This window comes from Pogoniulus pusillus, chromosome 4, assembly GCF_015220805.1.
Source record: "Pogoniulus pusillus isolate bPogPus1 chromosome 4, bPogPus1.pri, whole genome shotgun sequence".
NCBI lineage: Eukaryota > Metazoa > Chordata > Aves > Piciformes > Lybiidae > Pogoniulus > Pogoniulus pusillus.
The window spans coordinates 17,766,509-17,792,326 of record NC_087267.1 but is presented as its reverse complement, the minus strand read 5'-3'; the positions used below and the strand labels follow the sequence as shown (position 1 = coordinate 17,792,326).

General features: G+C 48.2%; 1 protein-coding gene across 1 annotated transcript in view; it reads right to left on the bottom strand.

The window, feature by feature from the left end:
• The window catches only part of LOC135174753 (potassium voltage-gated channel subfamily KQT member 1-like), a 393,404-nt gene that overhangs the window by 240,364 nt on the left and 127,222 nt on the right, over positions 1–25,818 (bottom strand). Inside the window, 1 exon segment of the mRNA XM_064142287.1 lies at positions 9,300–9,308. Within this exon segment, the coding sequence (XP_063998357.1) occupies positions 9,300–9,308 (9 nt within the window).

Here is a 25,818-nt window from a genome sequence, read left to right as displayed (position 1 = left end):
ACTGGACTCTGTGTTTATAAATGTGGCATTCTAGACAGGGTCAAACTGTGAGATCAGAAACACTAGACAAGAAAATGTGAGATGTTTGCTGCTGTGAGAGGGATGATTAGACTGCAGCTGGACTGTGAGTGCAACAGAAGAGGTCATGCAAAAAGCAAAGGAGAAGAGGCAGAATGAGAGGTCTCCAGTGTGTGGTTATCAGGAATGCTGCTTCCACCCTGCTCTGCTTTCTGTTAATGAGACCACAGCTTGGAACCTATCTGAAGAGTCTCAAACAGAAATGCATTAAGGTACATTAGCTACTGTACCCATAAAGAACCTCAGAGTCATGACATTATCAGATATGCAGGACAAAGAACAGATCCTCAGAGCATCCAGAGCAGGTAAACAATTAATTACAAGAGAAGTCTGCCCATGTGTTATTCTTGCCAGACCTGAGCCCAAGACCTGAAATTCAGAAGGCATAAATTAGATTTTAAGATGCTCCTAACCAAGACAGACACTAACACTCACTTGCACTTGCTGTATAATGAAGTATTCTGTGATGGACAGTCACAGACTGTGCAGAGGCAAAGGTAACTGGCATGCTTTGAAGCATAATGATAATCAGATCTCTGTGACACTGGAGAAGATAGAGGGAAAGGAATGGATATTGGAGGATTTCTTGAGTCAATACATGTGGGCTCCTTCCCCTTGGTGAGAATGGGGAAGCTCAGGTTGGAAAGGACCTCAGAGCTCATCTGCTGCAACCACCGCACCACAGGCAGGGACACTTCTCAGCTAAACTCAGCTGCCCTAGGCAGTTTGGTTATTGAGCCATTGCTCTGAGCCCGGAGGCAACCTGCACACTGACTTCTCCTGGCATTTGCAGACCTTAGGGGGGTTCTTTTCAGCCTGGGAGTTTGATACACCCAAACCTTCCAAGAATCTTAGAAAGGTTTTGCTTTGCTTTAAAATCAGCAATTAACACCACAAAACGGGTCCAGTATTGTAGCTTATGATATCACCTTTCATCCAGACATAAAATCCCATTCTAAGACTTTAGAGGAGCAGGCTTAGGAGGAATTCTTTTCTGTATTTAGGCATAAACAGAGCACTTGTTACAGGGCAGGAGCAGCAGTATTTCAGCTAAGGCAGGCAGGAGCAGCAGCATTTCAGCTAAGGCAAGCAGGCTCTTCTGCACAACTCTCCCCACACATCTCTGCCAATGACTTTTTTCACCTCCTGCTACTGCAGTCCTGGGCCTCTGGCTAACTTGGCCAAAGCACCTCAGACCTGACTTGTGACACCTTTTACTGTTTGTGCTAGTTAGAAGCTAGATAGAATGTTTTGGTGAGAAGAACGAGATTACAGGCTGTGAAAGGAAAACAATGGTGATGTCTACTTCACTCATAGGCTTGCTGAGATGTATAAGAACAAGAGTATAAACATAGATAAGGCAATTGGGCTTTTGCACTTTGGGCACTGCCTGAGCTCTGGGCATTTTTCTCTCTAAGCTCACCCTCTGTCTCTCTGATTAATCCATTTGCTTCCTAACCCCCCTGGCTGACCCTCCATTCTTCCTTGGGGCACAAGGCAACATCTGGGGTAAGGTTGAGGGGTGGGAGAAGGTGGAAGAGCGTTTGGGAGCCCCTCCTGGGGACTCAGGTTTCTGAGAGGGGAGTTGTGTTTCTGTATTACCTTTTACCTTGTCTATTTCTGTCTATAACTGCATGCACTGTAAATATCTGCTTGTATATTGTGCTAGCTGTAAATATAAGCTTCATTCAACTTCCAGAGCTGGCTGGGTCTAGTCTGGGTGATTTCCAAAGTGTGGGGGTGTGATGGTTTGGGTGTTCCCTGCCCCCCACACTTTAGAAATCACCCAGACTAGTCTCAGCTGGCTCTGGGAATATAAATGAAGCTATTTATTTACAGCTAGCACAATGTACAAGCAGATATTTACAGTAGATACAGTTATAGACAGAAATAGACAAGGTAAAAGGTAATACAGAAACACAACTCCCCTCCCAGAAACCTGAGTCCCCAGGAGGGGCTCTCAACCATCCCTTCACCTTCCCCCTACCCCTCTCAACCCTACCCCAGTCCTAAAGAAGAACAGAGGTTCAGCCAAGAGGTTAAGAAGCAAAGGTGAGTGGAAGGTGAGGTTAGGGAGCTGCAGCTCAGTCAGCAGCCCAAGGCAGAGTGAGACAAAATGGCAAGAGTTTTATCTAATGTTTTCCTTTCTTCTTCAGCAAGACTCTGAGGGGAGCAGACATCACCATTGTTTTCCTTTCACAGCCTATGATCTAGTTCTTCTCACCAAAACATTCTACCCTGCTTCAAACTAGCACAGGGTGGGTGGGGAACGCCCAAACCACCACACTGTTCCAGTGCTGGGACTCCAAAAAGTTTCTGCCTGCACCTCCTTTCTGCCCCGCACCTCCTTTCTCCCCACACCTCCTTTCTGCCCGCACCTCCTTTCTGCCCCGCACCTCCTTTCTGCCCCGCACCTCCTTTCTCCCCGCACCTCCTTTCTGCCCGCACCTCCTTTCTGCCCGCACCTTTCTCCCCGCACCTCCTTTCTGCCCCGCACCTCCTTTCTGCCCCGCACCTCCTTTCTGCCCCGCACCTCCTTTCTCCCCACACCTCCTTTCTGCCCGCACCTCCTTTCTGCCCGCACCTTTCTCCCCGCACCTCCTTTCTGCCCCGCACCTCCTTTCTGCCTGCACCTCCTTTCTGCCCGCACCTCCTTTCTCCCCGCACCTCCTTTCTGCCCCGCACCTCCTTTCTGCCCGCACCTCCTTTCTCCCCGCACCTCCTTTCTGCCCCGCACCTCCTTTCTGCCCCGCACCTTTCTGCCCCGCACCTCCTTTCTGCCCGCACCTCCTTTCTGCCCCGCACCTCCTTTCTGCCCGCACCTCCTTTCTGCCCCGCACCTCCTTTCTGCCCGCACCTCCTTTCTCCCCGCACCTCCTTTCTGCCCGCACCTCCTTTCTGCCCCGCACCTCCTTTCTGCCCCGCACCTCCTTTCTGCCCGCACCTTTCTGCCCGCACCTCCTTTCTGCCCCGCACCTCCTTTCTGCCCCGCACCTCCTTTCTGCCCCGCACCTCCTTTCTGCCCGCACCTCCTTTCTGCCCGCACCTCCTTTCTGCCCCCACCTCCTTTCTGCCCGCACCTCCTTTCTGCCCGCACCTCCTTTCTGCCCTCCTTTCTGCCCTCCTTTCTGATCTGCACCTCCTTTCTGCCCCGCACCTCCTTTCTGCCCTCCTTTCTGACCTGCACCTCCTTTCTGCCCGCACCTCCTTTCTGCCCCACACCTCCTTTCTGCCCCGCACCGAGCTCCCTGCCGTTTCTCTCCCTGAGCTGCTGTGCAGCTCTGTGCGAATGCCTCTGCAGGACTCGCCAATACCTCCTGCTCCCTTCGCAGTCCTGGGCCCCTCCATGGCTCAGTAAATGAGCCTCCGTCCTGACCTGCAGCAACCCTTGCTGTGAGGATCCACGAGTCTCTCCTGAGCTGCGCTTGCCAAACATTCCAGACCACTGCCTAGGGGCACTGTGGGGAATTTTCTTCCTTTTCTTTTTGAGAGGAGGGGAGTGACTAGAGAAGGAGGGAGAGGGGGAAAGGCTGCTTTTAAAGTTTACTGGAGTCAACGAAGAATTGAAAGAACACGGTTTAAGGTGTTAACAAGAACAAAGCCTTTGCTCTGCTTCACTGCAGCAAGAGCACATGAAATGACACTTTCCTACTTGTGGCAACACAGCGTGGTCTGAAGTAGAAGGAAAGAGCACATAGGATAGGATTAGTCAGAAGCAACCCAAGATCCTGACAGACAAAAGAAAAACGCTTCCGTGTGTGCCATGGGAGGTGCAGCCTCGGACAGCTCAGCACTGCTTCACTCTAGCAGTGCCTGCCAGCTGCAGTACTCAGCACAGCATCCTCTCCCCCACCTTTTCATATCCTTGCTTCTGTGAGCTGTAATCCAGCACAAGCTGGTATGTGCCGAGCCACCGAGTACAACAGCACTGGTTCAGGTATCTAACATTACTCATGAAGGAATCACAGAGTCACCAGAGAGTCCTAGAATGACTCAAGCACCTCAGAGCTCATCTGCTCCAACCTCCCCCATCATGGGCAGGGACGCCTCTTGAATAGACTCAGCTGCTCAAAGCCTCATCCAAGCTGGCCTTCAATGCCCCCAGGGAGGAGGCAGCTGCAGCCACAGCCTCCCTGGGTAACCACAGTCCTATTTCCTGAAAGGACCAGCAAATTTGGAAGACTCAAACCATGAGACATTTAAAATTCAGTTCACTACTAATGTGTGGGAATAGCACTGAAATAATTCAACACACTGCTGCTCTGCTGAGACCTCACCTGCAGTGCTGTGTCCAGCTCTGGGGCCCTTGGCACAGGAAGGACATGGGTCCAGAGGAGGCTGTGAAAATGATCAGGGGTCTGGAGCACCTCTGCTGTGAGCACAGGCTGAGGGAGCTACAAGAAGGCTGCAGAGGAACTGTTTGCAGAGGTCTGCAATGACTTGAAGTCTATGACTCCTGCAGGAGCTGTCAGGTGTTGGAACAGGCTGCTCAGGGAGGTGGTGGAACCACCATCCCTGGAGGTGTGGACATGGCACCATGGGACTGTCCATGGCAGTGTTAGGTGACTGGTTGGACTAGAAGAGCTCAGAGGCGTTTTCTACCCAAAACAATCCTACCATCCAACGAATGTCACCTGGCAGATGTTCATCACAGCATCCACTTAAAGTCTTAAAGCTGCCTTGCGTTCCCTTCCACAAGAGCACAGTAAGGATGTAGGTTGGAAACCTGCAGGCTGTTTTTTCAGCAGGCTAAGGCTGTCCTTGCTTTCCTCACCAAGGTTTGCAGCGGCTGTAACACAAACCTCACCGAGCACAACCAACAAGGGTGCACAGGATGGGGGGGGGGGGGGGGGGGGAAGGGAAAAATCAGTCGTGGTAGGGATTGTGTGACTAAAATAAGGTATTGAATTTCTAGTTTTCACAATGAAACACTCCAGGACAAATGAGGTGCTGAAGCAGGATTTAAAATTCATTGAGTAATAGGATTTTGTGCTGTTTAGCAGGATTAGGCATGTTAAAGAAAGAGCCATTTCTTTCAGGCTGACAATGGATGAGAGCAGTGCACAGTGCTCTTGGTTGTTATTGTAAGCAATTTGCAGGATTACTTGGGGGTGGAGGCCTTGTGCTGGCCCTCTCTGCAACGCAGCAGAGGGAAGGTGGCACTTCTGTAATTACAGTTCTCTCCATACAGTTTCAGAACCACAGCAGCTGAGGGATCAAAGGTTTGGAGGCTGGTGGAGAGGAGGAGGGAGGGAAAGGAGGGATGGCAGTAGAGAAAAAGTAGAAACCAATTAAAACAGTCCCTTATTAGGCCCGTGACCTGGGTGACCTTCGCCCCTCAAGTCTCTGGGGCAGCTTGCTCTGGGACTTAATGGGTTGGTTCAGACTGTTCTGCTAAAGTGCTGACTCGGCTTTCTCCGGTGATGTCGGCCACTGACATGGCAAGGGACTCAAACCTCTCTTGCAAAGTGACTGGTGGGGGAGGAAGAGGTTGTTTTTCACTAACACTTAGGATGGGATTTCCTGTTCCAGATGGTATTATTTTGTTCCTTCCTGCTCCTCTCTTCAAAAACAGAAATGAAAAAGGCAAACCAACCCCACAAATTTGCACAGCTTTCTTACTTTTCCCTTTCTTAACATTCTGTGTTTCATGAGTTGTCTGCTTCTGCTGGCAAATGTGGGAAAAAAAGCTGCCACAACACCCAGGCTAAGGTTTCAGAGAACAAGGCACATGCAGAGCAAGCAGGACTTTTCCCAGCAGCGTTCCTTCCAAAGCACATGCCTGAAATGCAGGTGTGTCAGGAACATCCTCAGGCCAGGCAAGAGCAGCTGGAAGCCACAGTATCCCCTGGGAATCTGCAGCTTCAATACCCACTCTTTTTCATAGCCAAGTTGGTAATTGTGGCTGTTTTCTTGTTGGACTTAAAGCATTTGAGGCAGTCCAAGGACTGAAATGTTTTAATCCAGAAACTCAGGTGTCCAGGCTCTGCCAATTCACTGAAAGAATTTATCTGGAGATCTGCAGAGGTTGCACAGAGCACAGCTTTAGGTAATTCTAACCCAGCAAATGAGTCCCAGCGGCACAGTCGCTCTGCTCGCACAACCCCCCAGCTAAAGTCTCCTGTGGAGACAGGCTGCAAGAGCTGGGACTGTTCAGCCTGGAAAAAATAAGGCTCTGATGAGAATTTAGAGCAGCCTTCCAGTACCTGAAGGGGGCTACAAGAAAGGCAGGAAGGGACTTGTGACAAGGGCTAAGAGTGATAGGACAAGAGGAAGAGGAGCTTGAGGACGACAGGTTTAGACTGGAGGTTAGGAAGAAATTCTTTCCAGTGAGGGTGGTGAGACACTGGAACAGGTTGCCCAGGGAAGTTGTGGATGTCCCTTCCCTGGAGGTGTTCCAAGCTAGGCTGGATGAGGCCTTGAGTAACCTGGCCTAGTGGAAGGTATCCCTGTCCATGGCAGGGGGTGTGGAACAGGATGATGTTTAAAGTCCCTCCCAGCTCAGTCCATTCTATGGATCTATGAAATGAGCTGATCTGTGCATGCTGGGCAGCTCCACTGGAAATCTGTTCAGTTAAGGTCTATCCATTTATTGCTTTTTCTATTACTATAGCTGCCACTAGGTTTTCATGCACTGCTTCCTTCATTTCCATTGGATCATGATGCTTTGGATGCCTATTTTATTTAAAAGATAGTTTGGGATGCCAGCCCATGAAACTTTGCTCCTCATCACACATCATAAACAATCCAAAGCCTTACAAACCAGCTTTGCCAGGATCAGAAGACAGACACTGTTAGAGGCCTGAAAAGGAACTAGTTTAAAACTTGGTTTCATGATGCCTTCTCTTCTGCTCATCAATTCTTTTCCCACCAGTTATTTTATCTCAAATACGTTTGAAAAGACAACAAAAGCTGAAGCTACAACCTAATGTATTGATCCTCAGTATTCCCAGCTTCTATTCATGCATTCCTTCAGCAGAATATCAAATATTGCTCAGGTCATGACAAAATTACAAACCACAGCCTCACCTGTGATAGGCACAAAGATGATGCAAGGGCTGGAGCACCTCTGCTATGAGGACAGGCTGGGGGAACTGGGGTTGTTCAGCCTGGAGAAGAGAAAACTCCAGGGGAACCTTAGAGCTGCCTTCCAATAGCTGAAGAGATCCTTCAGGAAGGCTGCAGAGGGACTTCTCTTGAGGGTGTCTAGAGACAAGACAAGGGGAAATGGTTTGAAGCTGAGGGAGAGCAGAGTTAGACTGGATCTGAGGAAGAAGTTCTTAAGTAGGAAGGAGGTGAGACTCTGGAACAGGCTGTCCAGGGAGTTTGTGGCTGCCTTTTGGCTCAGAGCGTTGAAGGCCAGGTTGAATGAGGCCTTGAACATCTGAGTCTAGTTGAAAGGTGTCCTTGCCCATGGTGGGGAGGTTGGAGTAGATGAGCTCTGAGGTCCCCTCCAATCTGAGCCATTCTAAGATTCTATGATTCATTGTCCCTGAACTACTTCTAAAGAACCCATACAGCAGAAAAAGCCTTTATGGCTAAATTTTAATTCATTCTGCAGAGCTCTGCTTCTCCACTACAACAAACTACCAGGCAAAGAAACACTCAGACTCTGCTAGCATTTGCAAAACCATTGGGAATGAAAACTGCCTTGCCAGATTAGATTTGGATCTGAAATGAAAACTAATGCACAGCTTTGCACTGTTCACCTTCCTCTTGAGATGGCAAATCTAATCCATTAAGACTAATATATTTGAAACAAATTATCTGGAGGTCATGTAAGTAGATTTCCTCTTCCAGAAGAGTAATATCATAGAATCATAGAATCATAGAATCAACCAGGTTGGAAGAGACCTCCAAGATCATCCAGTCCAACCTAGCACCCAGCCCTATCCAATCAACTAGACCATGGCACTAAGTGCCTCAGCCAGGAATGTCTTGAAGACCCCCAGGGATGGTGCCTCCACCACCTCCCTGGGCAGCCCATTCCAATGCCAATCACTCTCTCTGTGAAGAACTTCTTCCTAACATCCAGCCTATACCTCCCCTGGCACAACTTGAGACTCTGTCCCCTTGTTCTATTGCTGGTTGCCTGGTAGAAGAGGCCACCCCCCACCTGGCTACAATGTCCCTTCAGGTAGTTGTAGACAGTAATAAGATCACCCCTGAGCCTCCTCTTCTCCAGGCTAAACAGCAAGACAAGGGAAGTCATTCTTCCCCTGTCCTCAGCACTGGATAGGCCATGACTTGAGGACTGTGTCCATTCTGAGGCCCTCGATCTAAGAAAGATGTTGAGGTGCTCGAATGTGTCCAGAGAAGGGCATCAAGGCTGGTGGGGGGCTGGAGCACAGCCCTATGAGGAGCAGCTGAGGGAGCTGGCAGCATTTAGCCTGGAGAAGAGGAGGCTCAGAGGAGTGTGGCCAGCCCAGGTTGCAATCTTTTCTTACAGAGTGAGTGGCAAGGCTTTTCAGTCTGTCTTGGAGGAGATAACTTATAACTTGTTGAGCTCATTGAAGTTCAATATCAAATACCTTGGCTTGAGATTAGGAAGAAAATCCCTACAGTGAGGGTGAGGAGACAGTGGAACAGGTTGATCAGGGAGGTCATGAATGTCCCCTCCTTGAAGGTGTTCAAGGCCAGGTTGGATGAGACCTTTTAAATGACTAACAATGAAACAGGGTGCAGACAACTGAAAAATGACTGCAAATGTTTTGATTAGATCTGCTGATACAAGGTAATATCTAAGCTCCTCTGAGCCCCTGGCCCCCAAGGATTAGTTCTGGCAGATACAGGTTGCAGCACTTATCCAAATCATTTGCACAAAATCCTGATACTTCACTTCTGTAAGCTTAAAACATCTATCTACAGCCAAAGGAAATTCACTGCAAATTAAAATCTACTGCTAGGGGAGACAAGGTTAAAATGCTGATTGAGAAAAGTGTCCTTAGCTTTAGGAAGTAAACCAGAACAGGGCTTCAAAAGGAAGACTGAACACTGCTTGGAATGAAAGCTGAGTATACTTTAAGCGCCAGTATGAGGCAGGTATTTTTTACTGAAGAGCTGCCCTCTTCTTTCAAAAGATGTAAAAGAGTGACTTGCATAGAATCACAGAATGGTTTGGGTTGGGAGGGACCTCCAAAGTTCACCCAGTCCAATCCCCCTGCAATCAGCAGGGACATCCTCCACTAGAGCAGGTTGCTCACAGCCTTGTCCAGCCTCACCTCAAAGATCTCCATGCAGAAGGCCTCAACTACCTCCCTGGGCAACCTGTTGCAGTGTTCCATCACCCTCATGATGCAGAACTTGTTCCTCACATCCAATCTAAATTTTCTCTTCTCTCATTTCAAACCATTGCCCTCATCCTGCCACTGCAGGCCTTTGCAAATAGTCCCTCTGCAGCCTTCTTGTAATCTCCTTCAGGTATTGGAGGAGCTCTAAGGTCCCCCTGGAGACTTCTCTTCTCCAGGCTGAACAACCCCAGCTCCCTCAGCCTGCTCTTGTAGCAGAGCTGCTCCAGCCCCATGATAATTTCCATGGCCTTCCCTGGACCAACTCCTTTAGCTCCATGTCCTTGAAGTGCTGAGAGCCCCAGAGCTGGGCACAGCACTGCAGGTGAGGTGTCACCAGAGCAGAGCAGCACATTCAATGATTTCAATGCTATCCTCACATATTAGTAGTGAGCTAAAATTTAAAATAATAGCACAAAAAATGTGAGACTTTTGTTTTGTTTTGGTCATAATGCTTTAGGCTGAAGCACAGCAATTCTGTATGTGCAGATGGAATCTTTTGCCAGCTCTGTTTTCTGTTTGTATGTGGTTTGAAATGCAATGGGTATTTATGCTGTGTCTGACCTAAGAAGAAGGAGAGGTCTTTGGGGCTGTTGCTTCAGAAACATGCAGGAGTCACGCAAATTCCTCAGCAGCACTGAGTGTTGCTCCACTGCAGCAGCTGTCAGATCCTTTTTGGTGTGAAGACAAGGATGAACTCAGGAGTGAAGCATGGGATACAGTGGGTGTATAACTGTCCCCCAAACCAACTAGAGACTTTTTCAGGCTTTGCTCCTTATCCTAAGGGATGCATTTTCCCAGTGTGTCAAAGAGCAAACTCCCAACTGTGCTCTCCACCTGAGGACCACCTGGTTTTGATTCTGTTCAGCAAAACCAGAAAGCCTGTGGCAGCCTGCCCTGCACTTTGAACAGTGTGGGTTCTGCATCCTCATCATCTACTTCACAGTCTGGGGGCCAGCTGCTGACAGACCTAACCAGGTACGGTTTGCAGGGAGCTGATTTGGGACACTTGGCTCTGCTCTTCTGGAGATATGACCACACTCACTGTTACTTGGAATGAATGCAGGCAGACACTGAATTGTCACCTATAGCTATTTAAAGCTGGAAGGTAACAAATCTTGCAGTCACTTGGTTCTAAACCATTCCTTTGCTGCTGCTTACATCTCCAAAACCAAGGCAGGCAACCCATCCTCCAAACCTGCCTTGTTGCATGTGAGTGCATATTTCTGATAAGGTAAGTGACAGAACAAAGAGAAAATCACTGCTTCAGCCCTCACTCCCCCTTTTAATTATCAGTGTCTGGAGACACAATTAATTTTGGAATTAAGACTGTCTGCTTTCATAAAAACATATCCTTCCTTGTCTGGCCACGCTGGGCTTTTTCCAGGCAATGTTAGCAATTATCTTCTGGGTCACCCCTGAGTTGTCAATAGGCTGTCTGTGTGCAGCACTGCTCCTGCAGTGTTTATAACAACAGGCTGTTTGTCACACAATATGGCACAGCCAGGAAGCCAAATGAAGGGGAGGGGGGGGAGCATCAAAATACTTCAGCAGGGTGGCAGAAGCTGATATTATAGAGTAATTACAGAGGGGATACAACCTGGTAACATCTTGGAAGGCCTCCTAAGGGGAGTGATAAAACTTGAAGCTGTAGTTTCAAGTCTCGAATGGGGCATAATTAGAAAAAAACAAATCCCCACCTCTGAGCAAAGGAAATCTCTGACTCAAGGTGTGCTTCAAACCAGCCTCCAGAAAAACCACTCACCTGAATCACAGAATCATAGAATCAACCAGGTTGGAAGAGTCCTCCAAGATCATCCAGTCCAACCTAGCACCCTGCCCTAACCAATCAACTAGACCATGGCACTAAGTGCCTCAGCCAGGCTTTTCTTGAAGACCCCCAGGGACGGTGCCTCCACCACCTCCCTGGGCAGCCCATTCCAATGGCAAATCACTCTCTCTGTGAAGAACTTTTTCCTAATATCCAGCCTATACCTACCCTGGCACAGACTTCACGGGGCTGGAAGTCACATCTAAGATCATTCAATCCAACCTGTGGCCTGGCACTGAAGGGTCAACACCAAACCATGCCCCTGAGCACAAGGTTCACACACTGCTTGAACACCCCCAGGGGTGATGACTCCAGCACTGCCCTGCCCTGGGCAGATCGTGGCAATGTTTGTGAACCCTTCCAGTGAAAAAATATTTTCTGATATCCTGAATCTCCTCTGGTGCAGCTTGGAACCATCTCCTCTGGCTCTGCTGCTTGACACCAAGGAGAAGAGGCTGGTCCCCTGCTATTCCACTTGTGTACTCATAGAACTCACTTCTGCAACAAATTCTGGGAAACAGTTGAAGAAGTGCACCCAGGTTGAGTCACTGTGTTCTAAGCAAAGCACACTGAGTTGCTCAGCTACCCAGGACTGTAAATTCCCATCCCAGCAGAGAGGAAAATTCTTCCTTGACATAAAGTTCCACATAGTGAGAGACTCTGCAGGCACAGGAGAAATTCTCTGGGACTGGAGGGCCTACCTGCACAGAACTGAAGCACAGTTGATGGCATCTGCAGCAGTGCCAACTGCAAATGTTTTAGATGTGGCACATAAAGATGCCCTCAAAGAACAGAAGGCAAAACCAGCAAGAGTCCTGCTGCATCTCCACTGATGAGGTACAGATGAACAATTGCTGTGCCACATCTATCTACAGGTCCAAGTGAGAGCATGTGAGCCTTGAATAGAGAGAGAGCAACGGGCAAAGCAACAGAGCACAAACCTCATCTATGCTACACATCCATTATAACTATGAGTGAGCCAAACACAGCTGCAGCAGAGGTGAAGAAATGGCTAGAAGGCAAGCACTCAAGCAGCACTGTGGCCAGGCCACAGGGATTAACACCTTGAGCCTCTGCAAATACACCAGGGGAACTGCAAGAATCAGAACTGCTGGGTGCTTTGTTTCCATCTTTGGGGCAAACATCCTCCTTTGTCATGCACCAGAAGAGTTTTGACTAAATCAGCTCTACTTGTGCTGTCTTCTAGAAGACCAATAAACAAGACCTGCAATAGTTAACCCTAAATGTTACCAAAGGAGTTTCAGCTCACTTCAAGCCTTTTAATTTGCAACCCTTGGCATTCAGCCAAATAGTTGTGACCTAATGGGATCTGCAAGTGAAAATTAAAGTCCTGCATGCCTGTCTGTTCTAGTTCTTATCCCACACTTCCTCTTGGGGTAAAACCCTCCATTATTACTGCTGCAACCAGAGCCTCTGTTCTGTCTCTGGTCTCCTTTAGTTTGTGGCAACCCCTACTTTACAAGGACCTAAACATGCTGTAGTATAACCATTTGGGAATAGTTATATTTTAGGGCTCCAAATAGCTTTGTTTCAAGACCTAACAAGGAAAAAAAAAATAAAAAGGAAGGGGGGGTGGGGAGGAAAATGTTCAAGCTCAATAACCATGGAGACAAATCCTTGGAGATAGAGAGAAGTCATTCTGCCCTGTCTGCCTGAACATAGCACAAAGCACACGGCTGAAAATGCAGATTTAGCCTTTTAGATAACAAATGTTTGGGGTTCTGACACCAGTTCAACCAAAGGATGAGAAATACTGACCGACTGCTCTGTTTGGGAGTTCTGTTTACTACAGTTTCTGTTGATATGATGTGCTTTGCCTCTCGTGTTGCTCCTCAAAGGAATCAGCTGAATGCTTTACACAGTAAAACGTGCAGCAGGTCCAGTGTCAGGGAGCTCCCTGCCATCTTGCACAACAAAGATGCATTCTTATTTCTGCTGCAGCCTCCAAACCTTTGCAGACTTGGGAACTATTCCACACTTGCAAACCAATGAGAATAAACAGATGTGTATGTAGAATCATAGAATCAACCAGGTTGGAAGAGACCTCCAAGATCATCCAGTCCAACCTAGCACCCAGCCCTAGCCAGTCAACTAGACCATGGCACTAAGTGCCTCAGCCAGGAATGTCTTGAAGACCCCCAGGGACGGTGCCTCCACCACCTCCCTGGGCAGCCCATTCCAATGCCAATCACTCTCTTTGTGAAGAACTTCCTCCTAACATCCAGCCTAGACCTCCCCTGGCACAATTTGAGACTGTCCCCCCTTGTTCTGTTGCTGGTTGCCTGGCAGAAGAGACCAACCCCACCTGGCTACAACCTCCCTTCAGGTAGTTGTAGACAACAATAAGGTCTGCCCTGAGCCTCCTCCAGGCTAAACAACCCCAGTTCCCTCAGCCTCTTCTCATAGGGTTTGTGTTCCAGGCCCTTCACCAGCCTTGTTACCTTTCTCTGGACACGTTTTACTCAGAAGAGTTTATAACCAAAATACTTTCCCCACTTTATACAGAAAACAAACAAACAAACAAATTCCAAGTCATAAACTGAGAAATGCTGGGATTGGTGTTTGCAAATGTTTGCTTTTGAATAGTTTTGCAGTATATGTGTAACATTTACTGCTCCCTGTGGGTGCATGGCTAGGGGAAGCTTAGAAAATGTGTCAGAAATTCTGGATTTAAGATGTACACCCTTCACCTACTTCTGATAACAAAACAATAGAGGTAAAATATTAAGTTTTCCCCCTCGATTACTTTCCTGCTCTAGTGGAGTGCTCCCACTGCCATCTGCACAAGACACTGCACAAGACATTCATCTACAAAAGACAGGAATGTAATGAAATCTGGACAGACCACACCTGGAATACTGTGTCCAACTGTAGGCTCCCCAGCTCAGGAGAGACAGGGACCTGCAGTAAAGAGTCCAGTGGAGAGCCATGAGGAAGACTGGGGTACTTGAGCATCTCCTCTATGAAGAGAGACTGAGACACCTGGGGCTGTGTAGTCTGGAGAAGAGAAGACTGAGAGGAGATCTCATCAATGCGTACAAATAAGTGAGGGGTGGAGGGGGCCAGTCTCTTTTTGGTGGTGTGCAGCAATAAGGCAAGGAGCAATGGCTACAAACTGGAGCACAGGTTTCACCTCAGCATGAGGAGAAACTTCTTTACAGTGAGGGTGACAGAGCACTGGAACAGGTTGCCCAGATAAGTTGTGGAGTCTCCTTCTCTGGAGACTTTTAAAACCTGCCTGGATTAATTCCTGTGTGGACTACCCTAGGGGATCCTGCCTCAGGACCTCTGGAGGTCCCTTCCAACCTCTAAGGTTCTGTGATTCTGTGAGCAACCTGCACTAGATTCTATGGTCCTGCTCTGGCAGAGGGGTTGGACTCCAAGATCTCCAGAGGTCCCTCCCAACCCCTAGCGTCCTGTGATCCTATGGTTAAATCTGCTGCCTCCCTTCCACAGACACGTGCACAGGCTTCATCAATCTGACACCAGCAGTCTACACTTCCACATTGCCTGCTGGCTTCATGCCTGACAGATTCCACTACCCGACATCTCTGCAAGCAACACAAAGATGTAAGATAAAGCAAGCTGAGGGAGCCAGCAGAGCAGACTGCACAAACCGCAGGCCACCAGCCTGAGGTGCCCGAGACTCTGAGCCCTGCCACTGCTGCTGCCACACTGCAGTGCAAAGCAGGGTGTGCAAGAGGAGCCTTCCTGTGCTCTGCAAAGCCAAAGCTTGCCAAAAGCTGTTTGCCAGCCTGTGACTGCTAATGCTTCCAACATCACAGAGCCTGCCTGCCCTAAGCGTCCATCTGCACGTCCTACAGCAGCCAAATGGGAATGGAGGTTCTTAGGGAAATTCACCAATTCATCTTAGACACCCTGACATAAGAGGATTTTTTTAGCAACACCTATTAGGTTTGCTATGAGAAAGAAATGTTTTTTTTCAGCCCAGAATTTTCCTAAAGGGCAAAACCCAAACAAAAACCTATAACTCAACCTCCAGCGTTCCCTCTCCCTAATGAAAAAGGCCAACAAGGCTGCAATTTGCAATGCAGGAAGAAAAGCAGTTAGTATAATAAACTGCTCTGGGCTTTAAGTGTCCTCACTGAGGGCAATGTTGGGCTCTACCATAAATAAAGACATCCCCTGAGGACAAAATGCTAGGACAATAAATGTTACGTTTTAAGAGGAGAAGAGGCAGAGCTGCCAGCTGTCTTACACTGAAATTCAGAGGAAAAAAACCATTTCTTGCTCCTACCCACACATAATTCAATACTTGGAGACCCAAATGAGGGACCATGCTTGTGCACAAGATGCAGAGAAAGGCACTGAAGAAAATTAATGACTGTGGAAAACTTGAAACAGCTCAGATAATGCATGCTAGGAGTAAAAAAGCAAAAAGCTTCTAGTTTCAGATTTCTAAGCTGAAAAGGTTACAGTAAGAAGAAAATCAGAGAGCGTAAAAATCACTCCTTTACAGGGAGAGAAATCACAGAAGCAGGTTTCATTAGTTGCAGTAAATCTCACTGTTATTATCACTGTATTGGAAGTGCATTGGGAAAAACATGCAGCCAACAGCAGACCATAGACCAAGCAGTTAGATGTCAGTCCCACTGCCAGTGGCGTGGATCAGCAGTAGGGAATCCCAATTTGCTGCAGTGCTGTGACAACAATCTCAATGAAAATACCAAAGGAGAGAAGTTCTTTCCAAACAGATATTTAGTAAGCTGTAAATAACTGCTGCCTGGCTGGAAATCTCCTCTTTGATTTCTGGGAGGATATGGTTATGTGAATGGCATCAGTTCTTGGTGATAAAGCATACTTAGTGTCTTTACTTCAGGAAGAGAGGCATAAGGCAAAAGGCTCCTGAGAACTGTAGACATTCACCAACAACTGCAATATAAAAGAGCTCACTCAAACATAGGAATAGGAAGATAAGAGCAACAGGGGGACTTGGTCCAAGTGTTTTAACAGTGGTCATCTAGAAAGAGCCAGATGGATAGTCCTGTCCTAACACAACCACACCAAAGGCTCATTTCAGTTCTGTCTGTGGAGATTACAAAAACAATTAAAAGGACAACATCAAAGTGGGCACTAAACAACAGACACAGAATCATAGAATCAACCAGGTTGGAAGAGACCTCCAAGATCATCCAGTCCAAACTAGCACCCAGCTCTGTCCAATCAACTAGACCAGGGCACTAATTGCCCCATCCAGGCTTTTCTTGAACACCTCCAGGGATGGTGACTCCATCACCTCCCTGGGCAGCCCATTCCAATGCCAATCACTCTCTCTGTGAAGAACTTCCTCCTAACATCCAGCCTAGACCTCCCCTGGCACAACTTGAGACTGTGTCCCCTTGTTCTGTTGCTGGTTGCCTGGCAGAAGAGACCAACCCCCAGCTGGCTACAACCTCCCTTCAGGTAGTTGTAGACAGCAATGAGGTCTGACCTGAGCCTCCTTTTCTTCAGGCTGCACACCCCCAGCTCCCTCAGCCTCTCCTCAGAGGGCTGTGTTCCAGGCCCCTCACCAGCTTTGTTGCCCTTCTCTGGACATGTTGCAGTACCTCAACATCTCTCTTGAGTTCAGGAGTCCAGAACTGGACACAGTACTCAAGGTATGGCCTGACCAGTGTTGAGTACAGGGGCAGAATGATCTCCTTTGTCCTACTGGCCACACTGTTCCTGATAGAGGCCAGGATGCCATTGACTTTCCTGACCACCTGGGCACATTGCTGGCTCATGTTCAGCTACTATCTACCAGTACCCCCAGGTCTGGTAGACCCATCACGTCACCCATAGCTCTTTGTCCGTCTCTCATGAGTAGGCAATGAAGAAGATGCTTGTAAATACAAGTCTTCTTTCAGTACTCTTAGCAGAGAGACAGCCCAGCAAGAACACTGTAAGTGAAGGGTTCTGATTGGGGTGTCTATCCACTACCACAGACAGCTTCAATGTCCTCTGAGATAAGCAATGAGCATCTTTTCACAAGGACTTTTTTGAGCTGCTGGGTTTTCTTCTCAGACTAAGAGAAACAGATAGACAAGACTATGAAGTTTTAAATCAAACACTAGCATAGAATGGTTTGGGTTGGAAGTGACCTCCAAAAGTCATCAGTCAAAGGCCCCTGCAGTCAGCAGGGACATCCTCCACTAGAGCAGGTTGCTCAGAGCCCTGACCTTGCATATCTTCAGGGTTGTTAAGCTCTGGAATAGGCTGCCCAGGGCAGTAGCTGAGTCCTCATTCCAGGAGGGATTAAAGAGCCATGTAGATGTGGTGCTGAACGACCCGGGCTAGTGGTGACCAGGCAGTGGTGGGTTAATGGTTGGCCTTAGTGATCTGGAAGGTCTCCTCCAACAAACCAGTCCTGTGATTCTTTTGGCTAAACACACAGAGAGATCAGAAGAGTGGCTCTAGCATTCCCATGGAAATGTTTAAACTTGTGAAGCAAACGTTTCCATTGGCTGTGCTAAACTGCAGTTTCATTTGTGCTTTCTCAAACAAAGTGCAATTTACAACCCACATTATTGCTGCTATTTTGTCAGAAAGATGTGGATTCAAGAGAATAAAAACTGAATTGGTCCTAAGAGGTTGTAGTTAACTGCTGAGGGCCACACAGCAGCGTTGTTATTTGCTCACAGATGGGCAGCTGGGGCACTTACCCCGAATGTTTAAACAAACAACTTCTAGCAGCAATTGACTGCTCAATTGCTTTGGCTTCTGGATAAGATCAACTCCCTCATTTCCACTATTTCTGCCTAGCTTTGCAGAGCCTGCTGCTCTTCTTCTTACAAGTCCTGAGGCACTTGTATCACAGAACGGTAGGGGCTAGAAGAGATCCCCAGAGATCATCCAGTCCAAACCCCCTGCCAGAGAAGGATCACATAGGGCAGGTCACACAGGAACACATCCAGAAGGGTTTGGAAAGTATCCAGAGGAGGAGACTCCACAACCTCTGCCAGAGCTCTGGCACCCTCACCATAAAGAAGTGTCTCCTCATGCTGAGGTGGAACCTGCTGTGTTCCAGCTTGAACCCACTGTTCCTTGTCCTGTCACTAGGTACCAGCACAAAGAGCCTGGAACCTTCATCTTGACACTCATCCCTCAGGTATTTATAGACACTGGTCAGATTTCCCCTCAGACTTCTTCTCTCCAGACCAAACAGTCCTAGGTCTCTCAGTCTTTCTTCACAGCAGAGATGTTCAAGTCTCTCAGTCATCCTAACAGCCTCTGTTGGATTCTCCCCAGCAGATTCCTGTCTCACTTGAACTGGGGAGCCCCAAACTGAACACAGTATTGCAGGTGTGGTCTCAGCAGAGAGCAGGAGAACCTCCTTAGCCCTGCTGGACACAGCCCAGGACACCGTTGCCCCTGTGGCCACAAAGACACACTGCTGTCCCAGATCCATTACCAGCAGTCAGCACTCTATTTTTTTTCTGGCTCTGATGGTAACCTACCTTGACATATTAAACCTTTATTTCCAGTTTGTATTTTACGTAAACACCAGTGCTTATTCCTGTTTTACTTGGAAAGAACACCAGGATGGTCCCTCAGAAAGCAAATCTCATTTTTATCCCTGTGTCCTAAGGACACACACTGCATAATTCCACATCTCTGTAGGCTTTCCAACTTAGCATGTCTGAGATGGACCTTTTCAAACCAGTTTGACAGGGGAGTAATGATCACAGTTATGTCTTTTTCTAACAAACTCATTGAAAGTAAGAGGCAGAGAAGATTAAAACTGTGAGCTGCTATCAGTGGTGCCCCATGAACAGGAAAGACTGCAGCATAAGCTGCCTTTCCGTTAGCCACTAGAGAATCCAGGCACGCATCCACAAATACCCCAATCTTCAGTTGGAACTTAGCTTTTATTGGACACCAAAGTCCAGCCTTAAAGCTCAAATTCCTTGGCAAGCAGGCTACATTAGCTGCACTACTCACAGACAACATGTTCATAAACAGAGATTTCATTCTGGTTTACTCTGACTCCCCAGCAGATGCAGATGCGGGCGGGTACCATCAGCACACACGGCTTGGTAGCAGACACTCTCCTGATTCTTTCACCAGCCTTCAATATGTAATCTCAGGGGTCAAGTCAAATATGCCCATGGGTTATCTCTAGGTGTTCATGTTTGTAAGGCACTGTCTGATTCCTGGCTAGAAGGTGCTCTAGGAAAGAGGAGAAGCTTGGGTCTGCTGCCAATATGCCACTACTCATCTTTCTACCCAATGCACCTGACTCTGAGATGTCTGCGTGACAACATTCAATGTTATTTCCACAGTAACTCAACCTTTTCAGCTACAGAAGGCCTCTCTCAGAGAAAAAAACATTGAGATGCTTGAGCGTGTCCAGAGAAGGGCGACGAGGCTGGTGAGAGGCCTTGAGCACAGCCCTACGAGGAGAGGCTGAGGGAGCTGGGATTGGTTAGCCTGGAGAAGAGGAGGCTCAGGGGTGACCTTATTGCTGTCTACAACTACCTGAGGGGTGGTTGTGGCCAGGAGGAGGTTGCTCTCTTCTCTCAGGTGGCCAGCACCAGAACAAGAGGACACAGCCTCAGGCTGCGCCAGGGGAGATTTAGGCTGGAGGTGAGGAGAAAGTTCTTCACTGAGAGAGTCATTGGACACTGGAATGGGCTGCCCGGGGAGGTGGTGGAGTCGCCGTCCCTGGAGCTGTTCAAGGCAAGATTGGACGTGGCACTTGGTGCCATGGTCTAGCCTTGAGCTCTGTGGTAAAGGGTTGGACTTGATGATCTGTGAGGTCTCTTCCAGCCTTAGTGATACTGTGTAATAACAAAAAAACCCAACAACACCCCAAAATACCCCAAACCCCACCCAACCAAAACCACCTAAAAGCTCAAATAAAACAACAAACGAGGCCCAAAACATCAATATCAACACAACCACAGCAATAACAACTACACAACTTTTCCTACTCAGGGCTTCCCCTTTCAGGTTTCCCTCTTGGCTGACCACTATGCCAGAATGTTTGAATTCCAAGATGCTTTCAACTCAGTTCTCTCCACAGCTGCACTGTGGCCAGCTTCTGCAGGTGTACTGATCTCCACTAGTTCACAACCTTCATGTCCAGACTAAAACCATCAATTGACCACAGGCTTTGGAGTGGAAGTGCTGAAGAGTAACATTTAGCTAAGAGTTGATAACAGAAATCAGCAAATTACTTTTTTTGCCAATTTTTTATATTGCAAAGACTCTTGTTATTAAAGAAGGAAATAATTTTCAAATGCCTGAACAGGGGAACAATAATCCAGGTCAAAGAACAGAATAAAAAGAGTTTGTAGAATCCCAGAATGGCTCAGGTTGGAAGGGACCTCAGAGATCATCTCCTCCAACCTTCACACCATGGGCAAGGACACCTCTCAACTGGACTCAGATGCTCAAGGCCTCATTCAACCTGGCCTTCAACACTCCCAGGGAGGAGACAGACACAGCCTCCTTGCCCAGCCTATTCCAGAGTCTCACTACCCTCACACTGAAGAATTTCTTCCTCTGATTCAGTCTAACCCTGCTCTCCCTCAGCTTCAAACCATTCCCCCTTGGTCTGTCTCTAGACACCCTCAGGAAAAGTCCCTCTGCAGCCTTCCTGGAGGATCCCTTCAGGCACTGGAAGGCAGCTCTAAGGTCCCCCTGCAGAGTCTTCTCTCCTCCAGGTTGAATAACCCCAGCTCCCTCAGCCTTTCTTCATAGCAGAGGTGCTCCAGCCCTTGGATCATTTCTGTGGCCTCCTATAGTTTCACTCCAGTAGTTTTTTGTCCTTCTTATGCTGGGGATGCCAGAACTGGAGGCAGTGTTTAAGATGGGGTCTCAGCAGAGCTGAATCCCCTCCCTTGCCCTGCTGCCCACACTCCTCAATAAATCCACACAATGTTGTTCTTCGACTACCAAAGGGTCATTCTAGAGAACCACTAAACTCACAACAATGTCACTTTTAAAGAGAGTGGCAAAAGGCAAAGTTACAAGAGAAACCTTTGGTTTTGAAACTTCTCTTTTTTCTTGTTCTTTTATTAAAGCTGTAGTGAAAACTCTTCCCTGGAGTACCTCCTGGCAAGCGAGGTAATCACAGCAGGGGGCATATTTAAGTATCTGGCAAGTGACCCTTTCAAAGAGTCATAACGTGACAAGAGGAGGTTTACAGAGCTGAATCATTTCATGTCTGGAATGCCTTTCCCTACCAACCTTCCCAAGCCCAGTGAGGAGACCCTCCCTGGTTAACAGACTGGAAAAGTGTAACAACAGATTAAAATCCACAGAGACAACTTTTACTGTAAAGGCAGAAAATGATACAGATCCAGGTGAAGATAACTGCTTTAAAATAAAGTGTTTTTCCAGAGTTGTTTTCTTAAAGGATCTGCTGAAGCAGCTGCCCAAGAGGAACACACTCTGCATCTCAGGAGTCGCTCAGCAAAGGTTGCCTTGAAGTGCCCCAGGGATGGCGACTCCACCACCTCCCCAGGCAGCCCATTCCAGTGTCCAGTGAAGAACTTCCTGAGAGAGTCATTGGACACTGGAATGGGCTGCCCGGGGAGGTGGTGGAGTCGCCGTCCCTGGGGCACTTCAAGGCAAGGTTGGACGTGGCACTTGGTGCCATGGTCTAGCCTTGAGCTCTGTGGTAAAGGGTTGGACTTGATGATCTGTGAGGTCTCTTCCAACCCTGATGATACTATGATACTATGATACTATACCCTGCCAGTCAAAGCCCTCTCAAAATGAACTCCATCTAACAAAACACGAGTCTTGAAGATCTGAACGCATCTCTTTGTGCTAAAGACTCTTTCCTTAAAGGGCAATCTTAAAGTAAACCTACCAGTTTTCACTTTTTTTTCCAGGGAGCCCACATAAAGAAGGCAGGATTTGATCCCAGCTACCCAGTGCAGCAAGCTGAAGTGGTGGATGGAGTCAGGGACCAGTACAGTCCCCCTCTAATCCATGAGGAAGCAGTAAGGGACCTGCTGCGTCATTTGGATCCTCACAAGTCCATGGGACCGGATGGGATCCACCCTAGGGTGCTGAGAGAGCTGGCAGCTGAGCTGGCCAAGCCACTCTCCATCATTTATCAGCAGTCCTGGCTCACTGGAGAGGTCCCTGAAGACTGGAAGCTGGCCAATGTGATTCCCATACACAAGAAGGGTCGTAAGGAGGAGCCAGAAAACTACAGACCTGTCAGCCTGACCTCAGTGCCAGGCAAGGTCATGGAACAGGTAATCTTGGGTGCCATCACAAAGCACCTACAGGATAGCCAAGGGATCAGGCCCAGCCAGCATGGGTTTAGGAAGGGCAGGTCCTGTCTCACCAATCTGATCTCCTTTTATGATCAGGTTACCCGCCTGGTGAATGTGGGGCAGGCTGTGGATGTAGTCTACTTGGACTTCAGCAAAGCCTTTGACACTGTCTGCCACAAGAAGCTCCTAGCCAAGCTGGCAGCTCATGGTTTGGACAGATTCACTCTGTCCTGGATCAAGAACTGGCTGGATGGCAGAGCTCAGAGAGTGGTGGTGAATGGTGCCACATCCAGTTGGCAGGCAGTCACAAGTGGTGTTCCCCAGGGATCAGGGCTGGGCCCAGTCCTGTTCAATATCTTTATTGATGATCTGGATGAGGGCATTGAGTCCAGCATCAGTAAGTTCGCAGAGGACTGGATGGGGCACTTAGTGCCATGGTCTAGTTGATTGGTTAGGGCTGGGTGCTAGGTTGGACTGGATGATCTTGGAGGTCTCTTCCAACCTGGTTGATTCTATGATTCTATGATTCTCAGCTCTCTCCAGCGCAGTGGTGGAGACAAGGAGCAAGCACAGCTAAGAAAGAATTCCACTGAGGGCGTCTTGTGGTCCTCAGGGCACATGTCTGCTGCCTTGGAGAGGTCATCCCAGGATACACATGGGTGAAGTCCCTGCAAACAGCTGGAGGAGGGATTTCTGCAGCACTGACACAGTTTTCCATAGGAAGGGTGTGGGCAAGGATAACACCATGTTTCTCCAGTTAGCTCACTGCTGCTCAGCATCTCCCTTCAGATGTGGGAAGAGGCAGGAATAGAAGACAGACAACTTGTTCCTACTCTATCCTTTCAATCCCTACCTCTCTCTTGCACAGTTCTGCACTGTTCCACTATCATGGCAGCACATGGAATACTGTGTTCAGTTTTGGGGCTCCCCAGTTACAGAGAGACAGGAATCTGTTGCAGAGAGTCCAGTGGAGGCTACAAGAATGACTGGGGGACTTGAACATCTCTGCTGTGAAGAAAGACTGAGAGACCTAGGACTGTTTGGTCTGGAGAGAAGAAGTCTGAGGGGGAATCTGACCAATGTCTATAAACATCTGAGGGGTGAGTGTCCAGATGAAGGTTCCAGGCTCTTTGTGCTGGCAACAGGACAAGGAACAATAGGTACAAGTTAGAACACAGGAGGTTTCACCTCAACATGAGGAGAAACTTCTTTATAATGTGGGTGTCAGAGTGTGGAATGGGCTGCCCAGAGAAGTTAGGAGTCTCCTCCTCTGGATACATTCCAAACCCTTCTGGATGTGTTCCTGTGTGACCTGCCCTATGTGATCCTTCTCTGGCGGGGGGGGGGGGGGGGGTGTGTGTGGACTGAATGATCTCTGGAGGTCCCTTCTAGCACCTACCAGTCTGTGGTTCTATAAACACCAATTTATAACCTACACTAAATGAGGACCCACTAAAGGTCCACTTTGTCTGCTCTACAGGCAGCGTGGGTGGAAGCTGCCAATGAAGAGGAAGTGCTGCAGTGTTGTGGCTGTGACAGAAACAGCAAGGATTTACCTAAAGTAACATTGCAAAGCCACCACTAGCACAGCACATAGCCACTGAGTGAGGTCATCTCTGCAGCGTGGCAGTGCTCTTCTGCTTGCCCTGAGACTGATGTCTGACCTCAGCAGCCACCAGGGAGGAAAACAAAAAGTCCTCAACAGCACAGCCAATAACACACCAAATCCAACTGTTTGCGTTGGTCTTCTATTGACAAAGGTTCCACTGCAGCTGACTTCCACTGCCGAAGTTAGAACAACAACCCAAACACAACCCAGACACGGGCTGAATGGATGTTGTGACAGAGGAGTGGAACCGAATAATGACTTGGACAGTTCATCACAGTGATTCTTTCTGGCAGTGGTAACAGATCTGCTGACATCCAGCTGATGCTGTGGTTTTGTGTTGTGGGCTGCCACGGCTCTGTGAACAAAAGCTGAGCTCTCTGCAGTGCAATGAGCGAGCACCCTGCCCACTGCTAGCTCTTGGTACAGGACTGCTAACTGACCTGGTGAAACCTCCCCAAAGCCCTTCATTGTATTTTATGCACAGGGCCAACAAATAAGCAGAGGAGAGTTTCAGCAAAGAGCCTGCTGGGGCAGCAAGTGATAACAGAATCTTTTGCCACAATATCTAAATAATTGAACCCTAGAATGGCTCAAGCTCGAAGGGACCTCAGAGATCATCTACTCCAACCTCCCCACCATGGGCAGGGACACCTCTCAACTAGACTTGGCTGCTTGAGGCCTCATTCAACCTGACCTTCAACAGCCGCGGGTAGGAGGCAGTCACAATCTCCCTGGGCAACCTACTGCAGTGTTCCAGCGCCCTCATGGTAAATAACTTCTTTCCAACATCCACTCTAAATCTGCTATTCTCTCATTTCAAACTGCAGGCCTTTGCAAACAGTCCCTCTGCAGCCTTCTTGGAGCCACCCTTCAGGCACTGCCAGGCTGCTCTTAGGTCCCCCAGAGCCTTCTCTTCTCCAGGCTGAACAACCCCAGCTCCCTCAGCCTGTTCTCTTAGTCTCTTCACATAAGACAACACCAAAGCGAAGGATATTGCTAAACACAATGACAGCAGTTTCCCCAAGCTATTCTGACAAGTGTTAGCCTTTAGGTAAGTTTCAGCCTTTTTGCTAGACTCTGTTACACCAACCTAGAACTGTCAACATTTGGTTGCAGATCAGTCTCAACCAGCAATCTCACAGCTAGCGGTGCTGAAGCTGACAAGAAAGAGGTGTTACACCAAAACCAGACTTTAAATTGTCTGACCAAAAGTATTTTGCCATCAAGCCATGCAATTTTCAATACCTTTTCCCACTATTTGGCCATAGAGATACTGGATAAATACTGGTCTCACAAACTCTGGACATCAGTATCACAGTGTCACAGTATCACCAAGATTGGAAGAGACCTCACAGATCATCAAGTCCAACCCTTTACCACAGAGCTCAAGGCTAGACCATGGCACCAAGTGCCATGTCCAACCTTGCCTTGAAGTGCCCCAGAGATGGCGACTCCACCACCTCCCCAGGCAGCCCATTCCAGTTAGATTTTTCTTAAAGAGCCTGCATTGAACCCTACTGTTTTTAAAGTCTGTGCATTCAGAGGTTTTCCTGCCTGTTAGACTGAAAAGAAGAAAATTCAAATGAATCCTATGTTCTTGGAACAGGTTGCCCAGGGAGGTAGTGGAAATCCCACCCTTGGAGGTCTTTAAGGCCAGGCTGGATGGGGCTTTCAGCAACCTGATCTAGTGTGAGGTGTCCCTGCCTATGGCAGGAGGGTTGGAGTTAGATGATCCTTGAGGTTCCTTCCAGCCCT